This window comes from Tenrec ecaudatus, chromosome 8, assembly GCF_050624435.1.
Source record: "Tenrec ecaudatus isolate mTenEca1 chromosome 8, mTenEca1.hap1, whole genome shotgun sequence".
NCBI classification, from domain to species: Eukaryota; Metazoa; Chordata; class Mammalia; order Afrosoricida; family Tenrecidae; genus Tenrec; species Tenrec ecaudatus.
The window spans coordinates 45910978-45927272 of record NC_134537.1 but is presented as its reverse complement, the minus strand read 5'-3'; the positions used below and the strand labels follow the sequence as shown (position 1 = coordinate 45927272).

The 16295-nt window shown below is 37.6% G+C and overlaps 1 protein-coding gene across 2 annotated transcripts in view; it reads right to left on the bottom strand.

The window, feature by feature from the left end:
* Positions 1 to 781: 781 nt before the first annotated feature.
* IQCB1 (IQ motif containing B1) overlaps positions 782 to 16295 on the bottom strand; it is a 94585-nt gene continuing 79071 nt past the window's right edge. For both annotated transcript variants that reach the window (XM_075556339.1, XM_075556340.1), the window contains exons 12-14: positions 12653 to 12784; positions 9385 to 9541; positions 782 to 7020 (exon numbers count right to left, since the gene is read on the bottom strand). In XM_075556339.1, coding sequence (XP_075412454.1) covers positions 6791 to 7020; positions 9385 to 9541; positions 12653 to 12784 — 519 coding nt within the window. In that variant the 3' untranslated portion in view covers positions 782 to 6790. The remainder of the gene's footprint in view (positions 7021 to 9384; positions 9542 to 12652; positions 12785 to 16295) is intronic.

Below are 16295 nucleotides of genomic sequence, written 5' to 3'. Positions count from 1 at the left end.
ACTGACAGGAGCAAGAAATACAGGCTGATTAATATGAATGAATTATTTAGCTGCATAATTCATGGTAATAAGATGCCTAATAGGAATCCTGTAAGGACACAGGTGTTGTCTCTGCTTCTTGGGAGATGATTTTCCATGCAGATATGTGACTTCCTCTTCATGCTGCTTGTAGTGTTAGGGGGTGCACAGTCCAAAGACAGCCATTTAGACCCTTCTTTCACCTATTTTTGTCAAAGGGCATTTTATAAATCCATTTTCAAATTCTGTATTCATTATGTTTACTAAATATTTTTGTTATTGCTTATTCTTTTGAAGAACCAGAACATTTGAAGCTGTTTGTGCTTTAAAAAATAACATTTTATTAGGGGCTCGTACAACTCTTATCACAAGCCATACATCCATCCATGTGCCATGCACATTTGTACATTTGTTACCATCATCATTTTCAAAATATTTGCTTTCTACTTGAGCTTTTGGCATCAGCTCCTCATTTTCCCCTCCCTTCCCTTTCCCCCTCCCTCAAAAACCCTTGATAATTTATAAATTATTATTATTTTGTCATATCTTACACTGTCCAATGTCTGTTTGCATTTTTTAATGGTAGGGAAAGTCCACATTTGCATGTATGCTAGATAAATCTACACTCAACAAATAGTTACTGAATGTCTCCTTTTTATACACTTCTTGAACAGATACAGTGTTTTTACATTTCTGCTGTCTGGAACACACCCGTTCTATTCTTCAACTGGACAGCTGGTCCCTCAGCTTACTTGCTGGTGGGTCTTTCCTTGACCATCTCCAAGACTCTCTCATTACTCGTCTATCAGTCCCAATAAAACAACAGTTATCACACTATAAATCACTTATTTGTAGAATGATCAGTTCACCGGAATGTAAGCTCCATGTGCACAGGGACTGTAACTCTCTCCTACATCTGGCACAGCACCTTTTACATGACAAATGCTTATGTATATTTATTGAAGGAATAGTTATTCCTTAGAGTTCAGCATTTCTGAGACAATGCAGAGACACTTGGCCAAATACTGAGACCTTCATCGAACAATTGTTAACTGAATACCTACAACATGCATAAGGTACGATGAGGGGGAGTGTCACTTACATAAAGTGGTACAGGTGAGCTATTTGCATGTTAACAATTAAAATTTAAAAAAACAATTAAAATCCTGCACAGATCTAACATATCAAAAGTTTGAGTAAGTGAATGATTACATGAAGTAAATGTTTATACAGACCAGGGCTTGGGAGTGAATTCTTTCTCAGCTTTAGTTTTCCAATTGTGAAGTAGAAAGTATTAGTGTTCCTACCTTATGGAACTGTTGTGAAGATTAAGAGATAATTACCATAAAATACTTAGCATGGAATCTGACACCTATCACACCCCACCACAAATATTAAGTAGTTAGTAGTTAGATTTCAGGGCAGGGTCAAAACAGGAATGATTTAATGATCTACAAATTGTTTGTTTTGCTTTGCTTTGCATCCTCAAATAGTTTAGGCAAGGGACCGAATATGAAAGACACTTTAGTCCTGAAATGACCATCTAGAGAAGCAGTTCTTAAACTTTCGTGTGTCAAGACCTGGAACCCACTTAAACATTAACCAAGACCCAGAAGAACCTTTGCGTGGATAGGTGATAGCCAGTGATTTCCTGGTAAATATTTAACAATGAGGAACTGTTTCTCTAGGAGGAAATTCTCTGATACTCAGTGTTTACTGAGGTATTGCCACTCCCCAATGGCTGATGTCAAGCTTTCAATATCAATGTGTCATTATCTGTGAAGGAGTCCCCCAAATCTAAGTGCATTGCATAAGGAGGGGGTTCTGCTCAGGACATAGGTTGGACATTTTTGTTGCTGCTTAATACTCCTTCTGAGCTGGCTATCAAAAGCCAGATAGTCAGTTTTCTTTAGGAAAACTACATTACAGTATGCTCCAAAGAATAGCTGACCCCAAGATGTTCATAGAATAAAAAAATGTTAACAAGCTTTATTTTCAAAACAGTGTTCCAATGATCTTATAACTGTCTTGTGATTGTTAAAGTTTTATTTTGTAAAGACCAACCAATCAGGATTTTTCCTTCTACACCCCAGAATTTTTTCTGTAAACCCTGTAAAAATTTTTTCTTCTCCTGGCCATTTTGATCAGACTTCTCCAGGTGCTATCTGCTTCATATTGCTCCACTTCTATAAAACTATTTGACTTAATATTAACAGGGACCTCACTTTGCTCTTTGCTATTTCTTGTGTTTTGAAGGTACTTTCTGTTACCCCAAGAAGTCAAGAACCTTGACGCTTCAGTATTAACAATGAACCCTTTGAGCTCATCAGGAGCCTTGCACTCTTGGGAGTCACAAAGGTAAGCCCTCTTGAACTCCTGCTCTTTCCTGGTGTAGAGCTCTTCAAGATTTATTGAAGGTTCTATTTAAATCATGGTCTTTTGAGAATTAGCTTGTGCTACTTGCAGTAGTACAGGTTTTAGGTTTTCCTAGAAAAGTTTCAGTTGGTAGACCCTCAGATTTGATAAACAAACAAAAAACTAAGAGCACAGATCAGTTGGCTTAAAAGCTGGCTCACATTGATCACAATCATAAATCACTTACTGTTCACGTTTTATAAAATATGTTGGTATGTGATTTGTCAGTTTGCCATACGGTGGTGGCTTTATGTTGCCAGGTTGCTGGAAGCTAGGTCACTGGTATTTCAAAGGCCAGCAGGATCACCCACATTGAACAGGTTTCAGAGGAACTTCCTCACTAAAAGCAGACAACGAAGGACTCAGCTCCTCACTTTGGAGGAAGAAGCTGCTGAAATCCTTATGCCTACTTTCAAAGCATTGTCAAATACTGAAAGCCTAAACAGAGGAAACAGAACATTGTTGGAGACACTACTAGCCTATTGGACCCTCAGCTCTGAGGGCACTCAAAATGTGACAGAAGAGTAGGTGATTTCTTGGAGGGTAGTTGATCATGAAAATGTGGGTAGAGCAAAGCTTGTGGGAGTGGAATCTTGGGGATCTTCATTGGTTGATTGGGCATGACCAAGGTAAAGAGAAACAGCTGCAAAAGTCTTCTAATGATTAGAACTTGGAATGTGTGAAATAGGAAAATAGGAAGTGATCAAAAATGAAATGGAACACATGAAGATCGATATCCTAGGCACTAGTGCACTGAAATGGACTGGTCTTAGGCATTCTGAATCATAATTATATGATTTTCAATGTAAGGAACAACACAATCAAGAGGAATACCTTGGAATTCATTATCAGAAAGGATCTTGCAAAAATCCATCATGAAGTACAATGATATCTGTGACAGGATTATATGTATCTGCCTTCAAGGAAATCCAAGAAACACAACTATTATTCAAATGTATGCACTAACTCAAAAGCTAGTGATGAAGAAATTGAGGACTTCTACCAACAACTTCAGTCAGAAATTGGTCAAACATGCAATCCAGATGCATTGATAGTTATTGGTGACCGAATTTTTTTTGGTAGCTCAACTAGTTTTATAGAAAATTATGAAATACTCATCATTTGGTCTCATCTGTCTCTCCCCTTTTTTCCTGCTACTGGCTCAATTAAAAAAATTAGCTTCTTAATCCTCATCTGGCTAAGTATCTATAAAAGTACAAGTACCAAACGTTTTGACTAGTGTGGCTATGTAACAGGCTTTGAGGCTGGGCAGTGAAGGCTTACTACTTTGTTCCTCTTCTTAAAGAGCTCTTTGTTTATTCTCTTTCCCCACATGAAGTCAGTAATTAGTTTTTCCATTTCTCTCAAGAATAAAATTATGATTTGGACTGGAATTGCATTATGTTTATAGGTTGCTTTGGATAGTATTGACATTTTCACCATATTGTACTCCTATCCACAAACATGAGGTATGCTTCCAGTTGTGTACGTCTCATTTAGTGGTTGGTAGTCCTCTTTGTAGTCTTTAGTTTCTTTGTGTAGGCTTATTGCTGAATATTTTATCATTTGTGTGGTTACTGTAAATGGTATATATATATATTTATTTTTTGGAGTTCTTATCATTGGTATATGGAATTCAATTGACTTCTGCTTGCTAATCTTGTATCCTGTTATGTTGCTGAATTTCTCAATTGCTGCAAACATTTTTATGGAGTCTTTTGGGTTTTCTCGATATAAAATCCTATCATCTCCCAATAATAAGAATTTTACTTTTTTGCCAAATCACAGTCCCTTGATTTCTTTTTGCTAACAGTTCTGGCTAAGACTTCCAATATGATGTTGGAGAGTGATGATAGGCGCATCTCTGTCTGGTTCCCATTTTCAGGGCAAATGCTTTCAGCTTTTCCTGAGAATGACCATGGCCCTAGGGTTTTTTGTATATGGTCTTTATTGTGTTAAGGAATTTCCTACTATTTTTATTTTGTTGAATGTTTTAATCAGAAATGGGTGTTGGACATGGATTAAGCCTTGGGTGAATCCCCTCTGATCATAGTTAAGGGATGAGAATGGCCTTTTTAAAAAATTAAAACATCATCTTATTGGAGGCTCTTACAGCTCTTATAACAATCCATACATCAACTGTACCAAGCATTTTTGTACATGTTGCTATCATTATTTTTTAGACATTTACTTTCTATTGAGCCCTTGGTATCAGCTCTGCCCTCTTCCCCTACCTAAACAGCTGTATTAGACAGAGAGCCTTGTAGTTATTATGGCCGATGTAATTAAAATGTAATATCTAATGAGTTGATCTTTTTTGACCCATTTTAAAGTTGCTTCAGATTAAAAAACAGTGAAGGGGAAATACATGTGGATTAAGCCTGTGGTGAGTCTTCTCTGACCACAGACCAGCGACATGACTAGCTTTGCTGTCATGTAGAATGTTATGGATGCAGTTGGGTTAAAATTTAACTAATCATTTGATCTCCCTTTTGATCTATTTTAAATTTGTCCTAGTTTTTAATATTTTGTTTTTATTGAAATTTTTGTTTTATTTCTGAAATCCAGAATAAATCTAGTTACAGTAATTGGACTAATGGTTTCTTATGGGTATGGCAGGAAATGTTGGGGGGAATGAGGAGCTAGTAATGTGTACCAAAAACTAAAATATTCAAAAATTGATTATGACTGTACAACTTAATATAATTGAACTACTGAATTGTACGATAGGTAAATTATGACAATATAACTTAAAAAATGAAGGTTGGATATTATCATATGCTTTTACTGCATTTCCTGATAGGATCACGTGGTTCTTTGTCCTGTTTTTATGATTATACCAACTGTTTTCGTAATGCTGAACTATCCTTGTGTACATGGTATGAATCTCACTCAAACATTATTAATTTTTTTAATCTATTGTTGGATTCTATTAGCCAGAATTTTGTTGAAAAATTTTATGTCTATGTCCATGAGGGATATTGGTCTGTAGTTTTCTATCCTTATGGATAGTTGCCTGGCATTGTATTACAGTATGTTAGCTTCACAGAATGAGTTTGGGAGTTTGCTGTTCCTTTCCATGTTTTGGAAGTTTCTTGATGATCTTCTCTATTTTTAAAATTTTTGTTGTGGGTCAGTTGAGGTTTTCTGTATTGGTCTGAGTTAATTTAGATAAATGTTGTATATCTAGATATTTGTCCATCTTGTGGTGTTAACTTGGAGGAAGGAGTGGAGCTTAACCTTTTAATCAGGTCACAGCATAATGATGCCTACTTGTGGGTGTGGCCTTCTCATAAGGAGAGTCCTGGTAACCTCCCCACCTCTCTGCCTTGGCCTTCCTGTTGAGAGCTACATTAGACCTGTGGCAGTCCTGTGATGCTTCCACCACTGGACCCACAAGACTTTTCACCCGCTGCCTGTGGTCTTCCTGCATCTTACATCATTGCATGTGGCTGTGGGAGTCTGAAGAGGGACTTATGGACTTAATCTGGACTGGGCTGGCATGTTTGCTTGAAATATAATTACTTCTTAATATAAAGCTCTCTCTTACACACATATATGAGTGTCATTAGATATGTTTCTCTAGTCAACAAGGCCAAACAGTTCATTTTAAGTTACCAAACTTATTGAGCTATTGTGTTTTATAGTGTGTTATTCTTTTTATTTCATTTGGATCTGTTGTGATGTTGCCCCTTTTATATGTAATTCTAGATGTTTGCATATTTTCTTTTCCTTTGCTAAATTTGCCAGTGGTTGGTCAATTTTGTTAATCCTTTCAAAGAACCAACTTCTTGTCTTGCTGACATTTGTCCATCGTTGTTGTTTTCCAATTCAATTATTTTTGCTCTAATCTTTGTGATTTCTTTTCTTCCGTTGGTTGAGGGTTTGTCTTGCTGTCCATGTTGGCAGTTAATCATTTCTTTTCTTTGCCTCATACAAGCCAAGATCATATTTCCTATATTAACAGAAGAAATAGACATTCTAAATAATAAATGTGAAAAGTTGGTAAGTATACCTGACAGGGCTTTCAGAATGGCTAAAATTATTTATTTACAAAAATCTTTTAGTTTAAAAACAACATAAACAATAGATTTCTTCATATTTTATATAAATAGAATGCCATGCTAAGTGCCCCAAAAGGGATACAGGTTTGGCTGTGGCCAGGGAAAGGGGTTGTGGCGAAATGACAAAGACAAGTAAGATAGAGGTAGAAGACAATTCTTTCCTTACTGACTTCAAATTGTTTGAAGACTCTGGAAAACAGCGAGGCACAGCAACCCTAGTTTACTAGCATGACAAAGACACACCAATAAAAGCTTCTAAAATATAGGACTTGTTATCGGTTCTCTGGCAACCCCTAAGGGGGTTTAGTTCCTCCAATGAACAAAGTTCCTAATTCAACACTAAGCTCATCCTTTGGGACATCAATCTCATCCTCTGGTTCTTCCCCAAGCTTCTTCCACCAAGGTGCTTGTAAGTGCTTTAAGGTGGTGAGATGGGCCTGCTTGGCCTTGGCTGCCACAGGCCTGGACCTACTGATGAAGAGTTCAGGTTCTTTCCCTTCTGCTTCCTTCAGACTTGGTGCTCCTGTAATCAACAGAAAATAAGTAAGTGAATGGAAGAGTCTTGTCCCAAACAAGTAGAAAGGTAGAGATTACAGAATTAGAACTCTTTTAGAGCATCCAGGGAAAAGTTTCAACTCTGAACCTGTTATAATTGCTAGCTGTAGATGGTTAAGTAACTATCCACAAATGTTAGGTGTGGCTGTTAGCAACTTCGCTCACTAGGTTGTTCTCCACAACTTCTATGTTTAAAAGAAAAGAATAAAAACAGACATATAGATAGCAGAACTCCAACCTATACATAAAAGGTGCTGGTAGTGTTGTCAGATAAGCATTGGAGTGTTAACTACTAAATTGGTGATTCAAAGCCACCAACCACTTTTGTGAAGATGAAAGTCGATCTGCTCCTGTAAATATTTACTCTCAGAAACCCTTTATGAGGTTCACTATGAGTTAGAATAAACTTGATGGCAGAGGATTTTTGGGTTTTATCCATTCAAAAAAAAAATCTACGAATAATGGTGATTAAGAGAACACTAGCACTTTCTGCTCCAATATATCTGGCTAGACCAGAGGATATACACTGGTGCAGATAGGAGCTGGAGGCACAGGGAATCCAGGGCGGATGATATCTCCAGGACCAGAGGTGTGAGGGGTAATACTGAGAGAGTAGAAGGAGAGTGGGTTGGAAAGGGGGGGAACCGATTTCAAGGATCTACATGTGACCTCCTCTCTGGGGGACGGACAACAGAAAAGGGGGTGAAGGGAGACGCCGGATAGGGCAAGATATGACAAAATAATAATTTATAAATTATCAAGGGCTCATGAGGGAGGGGGAAAAGGAGGACCTGATGCAAAGGGCTTAAGTGGAGAGCAAATGCTTCAAAAATGAATAGGGCAAAGAATGTACAGATGTGCTTTATACAATTAAAGTATGTATATGTATGGATTGTGATAAGAGTTGTATGAGCCCCTAATTAAAAAAAAATAATGAAAGTTATAATTTGGGACAGAAACCTAAGTGTATTATTTATGTAAGAAAATTATTAGTGTGTAATTATGGACTTCTCATAATATAAAGTACATGTAATAAGTAATTTTTTAAATTAACAAATCAATATTTAGTAAAAAAAAAAATCCCACAGGTTTTAGCTTAGTGTGGCAGTTACATAATCTGCTGCCAATTTGCAAAGGGGTGGGGTTTTGCCTGTCAATCAGGTCATAGCTTGATGACCTCATTTGGAGGCAGGCGCAAAGGTGAAAAATAGCTCACTGGAGATAGATACACCCTCTGCTTGTCTCCCTGCAAGACATTCCTGTTGACAAGCCACACGGAGCCAAGCTGATGGAGCCTGAGGCCTGGAGCTGGAGGAACCAAGTGGAAACCCATGCCAGCACTGAGATGCTTCTACCGCCACTGGATCCACAAGACTTCCCACCCACTGGCCTGTGATCTTCCTGCACTCAGCATCATTGCAATGGCTGCATGAGTCTGAGGAAGAATTTATAGACTGGTTCAGACATATGGGCTTATATCGGACTTATGGACTGGAACTAGACTGGGATATTTTAATATACAATTACTGTTTGATATAAAGCTCTTTCTTATACACATATTAATCTCCCTGGATTTGTTTCTCTAATCTACCTGGAGTAATACACTTAGCTTCATGGATAGGATCTCAGAATTAAATGGAAGCATGGGTATAAGGAACTAGTAATTGATCTTTGTGGAATGTAATTCTTTAAAGATTATATAATGCTCTATAAGTGAATGGTTTTCTATATATATTAAGTTTTATTTGCACTTTGTCCATATATTTTACAATTCAATCATTCGACCATATGAAAAAGAGTTATATAATCTTTATAATAATAAATTTTAGAACATTTTCTTTTTCCCTGTACTAACGTTATTCATGTACTTTTTTCTTTTCCATTTTGGCGAAAAATGTACACAACAACCATTCACCAATTCAACAACTTCTCAGGTATAATTCAGTGCTATTGAATATACTCTTTGTGTCATATAACCATTACTGTTATCCTTCTCCACAGTGAATGGTTATATTAATAACCATTCTCTCTTATCCACTTCTAGTAGGACCAAAAGTTTTGAAGACAACAAAGTAGAATTTAAAAAATAAGTTTGTCTCAGTTGATACATATAAATTTTAGAAGAGTTCAGGCGGGAAGCAAGCAAGACTGTTATGGAATCTGCAACATTTAAAAACATTGTGTGTGGTATAATAACAGTTGTAGTTATTTCTGAGTAAAGAAGATGGGCTAGCAGACCATTACATGGTGTTTTCTTTCTGAAGATTTTAGATGTCACAAGTCATACACAGGCTATTCCCTTTCCGTAAACAAGACCAGACTGAGCACATACTTATTAACTGCTCCATGTTGGTGCTGATCTGTGCCATCAGAGCCTCTCTATGCTGTTGCGCTCTCTCCTCCAGGGCCCTGCCCATAAAATAGTGCTGCAGTTGGTCTTGAGCCTGGATATGGAGTTCCCTGCTGGCCACATCTGACATCTGAGCACTCTGGGGATAAAGAACAGAGGAAATTGTCACTGTAAAGACAAAGATGAGATTAAAAATGTTTCATCCAGTTCGCAGAGGTTCTGGAATGCTTAGCTGTTCCTATCTGATCCACTGAATCTTATGATGGGTATTTGCCTTGTACACTTATTCAAGTTATTACTAAGTCTGAGAGAGCTTTAGGTAAAAATGTAGAAGGTTTCTTTTTGTGACGCTCTCATACTTGCTCAGATAAGTGTGGGACTGTGGGAGAAAAGTTAAGATTAAACTGTGCCCCCTCAAAATTTTTGTCAACTTAGCTAGAATATCATTCTTAGTAATCACCCTCTATTTTATATTCTGATATAATTATTTTAGTGGTAGTTATGTTAATGAGGCAAGATACAATCTACAGCATTAGGTGGTATCTTGAGTCAATCTCTATAGCTGAGATCAGAGAGACCTACTACTACAGAAAAAAGAAACAAGAGTAGAACATGTTCTTTGGACTCAGGGTGCCTGTGCTTGGACCCAGGGGAAGAGTGATGCCAACATACATGGAAATCTCTAAGAGACACCAAGCCTGCAGATGTTGAAAGGAAACCAAGACCTTCTCATAGAGCCAACACAGAGAGAAAGCATTCCCCTGGAATTGGCACTCTGAATTTGGACTTCTGACCTCCTAAACTGTTAGAGAATAATTTTATTTATTAAAATCATCCACTTGTGGTATTTGCTATAGCAGCACTACATAACTAAAACAGAGATAATGGTGAAGTTACATGTTTGGTAAAGACACTGACTTAAAGGAGAGGTAACAAGGCCAATTCCTTTGTTTCATCCTACCACCTGATAACTTACTTCTTATCCAACTTTCAAACTTACGTTACAACTGCTTGGGTTTCATAGAACCGGGGACAAAGGTAGACAAAAGATCTTATTCATTTGGTCTGTTTGGATAAGGAAGAAATAATCTTAGCTATAAAATTGGTAAAGCTTCCGACACCACAGCTTTCCCAAATCCAGACTACTGACTGGATCTTGACTGCAGATCTGTTTCAGCTAACACCTCAATTTCCAGCTGTAAGATCTCAAACAGATGGAACTAAATTTCAAAAGTCAGGATTTTCTTTAGGGAAATTATGAAACAGAATCACATTCAAGATTTGAAAAATAGATAAACACATAAGCCACAGCAAACCTACTGAAACAGAATTTATTGAGCTATTGAGGAGGAAATTTGGGTATATAATTTTTAAAGGTGTTTAAAATATATAACTCTGATTAAAACCACTAAGGCTATGGAAGCCCTCTCTACAGAGCTTAGGAATTCGTGAGTTATCTACTGAGGAAAACACATGCTTCTGTTCTTCTCTTCACTCTAACTCTGCCCACCAAGAAGAACTTTCCGTTGTGTTTCTGCCCCTTTCAACTTAGCTGTGGTGCTTGGTCCAGGGAGAAGAGTTGTTAGTATGATTGCCCAGGCTAACTTGACTAAAAGTACATTTGTTTAGACTTCCAACACATATTTTAAAAAATTTTTAAAATTATATCGCTTTACTAAAGTAAAGGTGACGCGTAATACACGGCCAAGCTCTGCTGTTCGCCTCCCTATGCTGTGGCCTGGAAACACGCTCAAGGCAATAAGTTCAAGTAATTTTAAGACTCAATGTTTTCTCACAGGGATCATTGTTCTACTGTCCGATACTCAGTGTCTTAGAAACTATTGTTCAATCTATTTTATACCTGTATTTTAGGCAGACAGTAAATCTGGTTTCTCGACTCATCTTGCCTAGAAGCAGATATCAGACATCTTCTACTTTCTCCCTCTACATGAAAAGCACAAAGGTCTAGCATGCGAGAGCAGGCTTGTCAGACTCTTTCTTCACAGGCTCACATACTATGTGGAGTCCTGAATTCAAGCCAGTGAGTGGGGAAAGTAGGATGCCTTACTTATGCCTCTTGAGTGGAGCCTTGCTTTTACTAGTGCTCTGCTCCAGTAGTTATCAAATACATGCTCAGCGATTTGTGGATTTGCTTCCGTATTCCATTTGTATGGTTCTTTGAACAAAACTATTTTGTTTTGGGAGTCCTAAAAGTGAGTGACATGACTTCCTAAATATTGTATCAAACTTCTAAAATTAGTCACCCAGACCATTCAAATTCTAGGAATGTGTGTGTGATCTACCTGAAACAATTAAAGATGGGAAGTTCTCTCACCCAATCAGAGAGTGCTGGGACTAAGTTTCTATTCTACATTATAATTTGGTTCCAAGAAAAAGTATGGGCATAAATAGTCATCATTTATAGTGAGTCTTTTTGGGTCCACAACTTAGGTGCTATGACTTAAATGTTTTGGAGGCTTTAGAGAGAGAGACAGACAGAAAATAAACCTAGAAACAAACGAAATACAACAATATTGATGTGAAATGTACCAACATACCTTGGGAATGATTGGTTCTTATAGTGTTAATAAGAAATCTGGTTGGCTTAAAAGGATAAATTGACAACATTGCCTCATAAAATTATGAAAAAGTAGCAAGAGAGAAGAAAATAGATGAGAGCAGCAGAGATACAGCAGGTGATTAGAATAAATGAAAGGAGTAGTGAGTCATTGTAAAAGCAAAATGGAGAAAGATCTACAAAGATATAACATCAAAAACTCAGAAGGGAGAAACAAGAAGGTGAAAGAAGTAGACATATCTATTGGAAAACAGTACTGGTAGTATTATAGTGATAAAATCATAGGAAGCAGCATGAAATGCTTTATTAGCACGTGAAGGTTCATTAACCCTGTAGCAGAAATGAGTACCACATAAGTGTGCATGTATACTCGAATGTACGTGTCATACAATGAATGATATCTACTGACAGTTACACATACTCTTTCTAGAAAGTTCAGAATTACCAAAGTTTTACTGTACCATTACACTCAAAGCATTGTTAACTAAAGTAGTGACAATATACCTTTATGGCCTAATTCCATTAGTTCTATGGAACTATTTTACTAATAGCTCTATTAATTTACTACTGTCAACCCCAAATGTGAATATACATATGAATATACACTGTTTAGTTTGGTGGCTGTCACAAGAATAATGTTAGATTGATAAGGCAGAAGAGAAGTCTACATACTGGATGTCTTCTCACATAGTCATCCACTCGTTGCTTCAGTTCTACTCTGTGTGCATCAGAGAGTCCTTGGAATCCGTGCCAAGAAGCAAATAGTTTCTTTCTCTTACGGCACTTTGCCAGGAATTTAAGAGCCTGGGGGAATAAAAAGATGAAGACTTGTAATTTTTCTCTGCTAAAATAAAAGTTAATAAAAATTTAAGTAGCCTGATTATACATAATAGAGATATTTTCTCCTAACATATGGGCTTTAAAAAAGTTTGTGGAAAATGGAATGAAAAGATAATGAAAATTTTCCACCTTTGTGAAGTCCCCTTGAATTACAAAGACAAGACTAACACTGGTTAACTCTGAGTTTGGTGACAGGGGTGAAAGAGAGGCAGTGATTTTTTTAATAATATGCTCTTCTGTCATGTTTTAATTTTTTACAAGGATATCTTCATGTACTACTTGTGTAGCAAGCAATAAAGAGTGGAATAAAAAGAAAACATTCACTGGGTTCTAGTTTCAAATCTAGTCTTTACAAATGGAGTCACTATTTTATTTAGGCTATGTAATTCTAGGCAAGTAATTTGATCCCAATAGCACAGGTTCTATGTCCATAGAAACAGGGACGCCAATTCTACTTAGCCCGTTGGTGTGGTAAGTACTGTCAATTCAGTCCCAGCTCATAGCAACCCTAGGCACAACAAAATGAACCACAGCCTGGTCCTCTTAATTGTTCTTATGTTTGAACCCATTATTGTAGCCACTGCGTTGATTCTTCTTGTTGCGGTCTTTTCTCCCACCCCGCTGTCCCTCTGATTTACCAAGCATAATGTACTTTTGCAGGGACTGGTCTTTCCTGATACCATGTCCAAAGTACTGGAGACAAAGTCTCACCACCCTTGCTGCTAAGGAGCCTTCTGGCTGTACTTATTCCAAGACAGATGTTTGCTCTTTTGGCAGTCTATGGTACTTTCAGTATTCTTCTGCTTCTACTCATGAGGTTTTCAGTCATTGACAATGTTTCGACACTATCTGTATGGTTTTCAGTGGCTAATTCTTCCGAAGGGTATAACTTGTTCCTTTTTTGTTGTCTGCTCTTAGTCTGGAGGCTCTGCTGAAACCTGTTCACTTTGGGTAACCTTGCTGGCATTTGAAATACCAGTGACATAGCTTCCAGCATCAAAGCCACACATAAGCTACTACAGTACAACAAACTGATAGACTAGTGGTATCCAATTAACATACAGAATTGCAGAGAATAAAGAGGACAGTTATAACAAAAAGTGTAGTATATTAGAACATATTATAAAATTGGAAGCTACAGTGCTTTTCCTCATGCTCTTTAGAGTGGACACCTAGTAAAACGAAAAATCGCAAAACAAAAGAAAAATCTGAAATTGTTTCCCTCAATTTCTTCCCACATTCTTTATAGTTTTTATCTTTATCAGTTACATATACAATGCAAGTTTTTAAAGCTGGGGTGGGCAAATTATGGCTCATGTTTACATGATCAATTAGCTAAGAATGATATTTCATATGGTTAAATAAAAAGTATAAGGGTGTATTTTGTGACGTGAAAATAATGGTATCAAAATTCAGCATCTCTAAATGAAAGTTTATGGTGCCCTCATAGTGGTTATGTGTTGGGCTGCCATCAACTACTTTAGCAGTTTGAAAACACCAGTCACTCTGGGAGAAAGACGGGGCTTCCTACACCTGTAAAGAGGGAAGGGGAAAAATGAGCAGCTGATACCAAGGGCTTAAGTAGAAAGAAAATGTTTTGAAAATGATAGCAACAGGGAGGGGGAGAAAAAGAGGAAAATGAGCTGATTCCAGGAACCCAAGCAGAAGGCGAATTTTGAGAATGATGAGGGCAACGAATGTATGTACGCTTTACACAATTGATGTATGTATGGATTGTGATAAGAATTGTATGAGTCCCAATAAAATGATTTAAAAAAACCCGATAGCAACAAATGTACAAATGTGCGTGATACAATGGATGGATGTATGGATTGTGATAAGAGTTGTACGAACCCCCAATAAAATGGTTTTGAATAAAAGAGTTACAGTTTCAGAAACATAATAGGTGAAATTCTAGTCTGTCTTAAAGTCACTACAAGTTGGCATCGACTCAATGGAAGTTTTTTGAGAAATGTAGTTTGAAATCACCAGCAGCTCCATAGGAGAAAGACTGGGCTTTCTATTCCCGTAAACAGTTACAGTCTTGGAAACTGACTCGATGGCAGCGAGTACCACTTGCCAAGTATAAAATATTTATGAACGGCCCCTTTACAGTGTTTGCTGATCCTTAGCTTAAAGTGTCAACAATTCTATTGTTGTAAATGCTAGAAAGTTCTAAAGATTATGACCAAACTAACAAAAACCTGAAGTTGTCTGTTCACCTATCCTACCTTATTTCTTGAAAGCAACTTTTAACTTTTTCGGTTTTCCTTTGGTGGTTTTCTGTGTGTGTGATTTTCAGAGACAGCTATTGCCTATTGACTTTCTTGTACGATGGTAATGATTTAGCTCTTTTTCACTGCCTATACCTCCACATTTTCTGTATCCTCATCTATCCGATATTATAATTTCAGTAAAATAAATATTCAGTATTTATATAGTTATAACTACCTACATAAATGTCATTCATTTGGAACCACAGAGTATACTATGATTTTTCATGCCCATCTTTTTTACATCCTCCAGAATAGTTTTCTTGCTTACTTTCCCCTTTGCCGTGGTCAGTTTTCTTGAGACAATGATGTAGTTCCATAAAATTTTAACCTTGGAAAGTGTGTTAGTCTGGGAAGACTAGAGAAACAAATCCACAGAACTCATATGTATATAATAGAGTTTTATATAAAAGGTGAGTATACATTAAGAAAGCATCCCAACACAGTCCAGTCTAGGCCCATAAGTCCAATATTAGCCCACATGTCCAACACCGATCTACGAAGTCCTCCTCAATCTCGCAAAACACACACAGTAACACCAAATGCAGGAGGAAAGCTGAGTCAGTGAATGGGTAAGCATCTCAGTGCTGGCAGGAGTCTCCACACGGCTGCTCCAGCACCCAGGGCTGCATCAGGGTAGGTCCATGTGGCCTCTCCTCAGGGATATCTTAGAGGAAGTGAGCCTTTCCTCGGGGATATCTCACAGGACGTGGGCCTTGCCAGATGAGGCAAAGAACTAGCGAAGGTAGCCACACACTGGTCTGACCATCAGAGAACAAGAGACCGGAGAACAAGAAAGGCGAGACTCACCGAAACATTTCTCTCTCCATCCTTCAATTAATCCTACATGTGTTTATCTGCCAGTCTGGCACAATAAACCTTAACTATCACAGAAAGGTTGCTCTGTCCTATAGTCAGGGCTGTTTTACTCTGTCCTAATAGTCAGAATTGACATGATGGCAATGGATTGTTTGTTTTTTTAAAAAGTCTTTAGTGAACTCTTCCCTCAATACTCCAATACCGTTCAGCCTCAGATGATTCTGTGGAGAAGTCTTTCTACTTATAGTAACCAAAGTAACTTCACTACCATCAGTCAATGCTGACTCACAGGGAACCCCTCTGGGGTTCCGAGACATTAACTGTTCACAAGAGTAGAAAGCCCAGCCTTTTACCCTGAGGAGCAGCATGCTGGTGGTATTTCA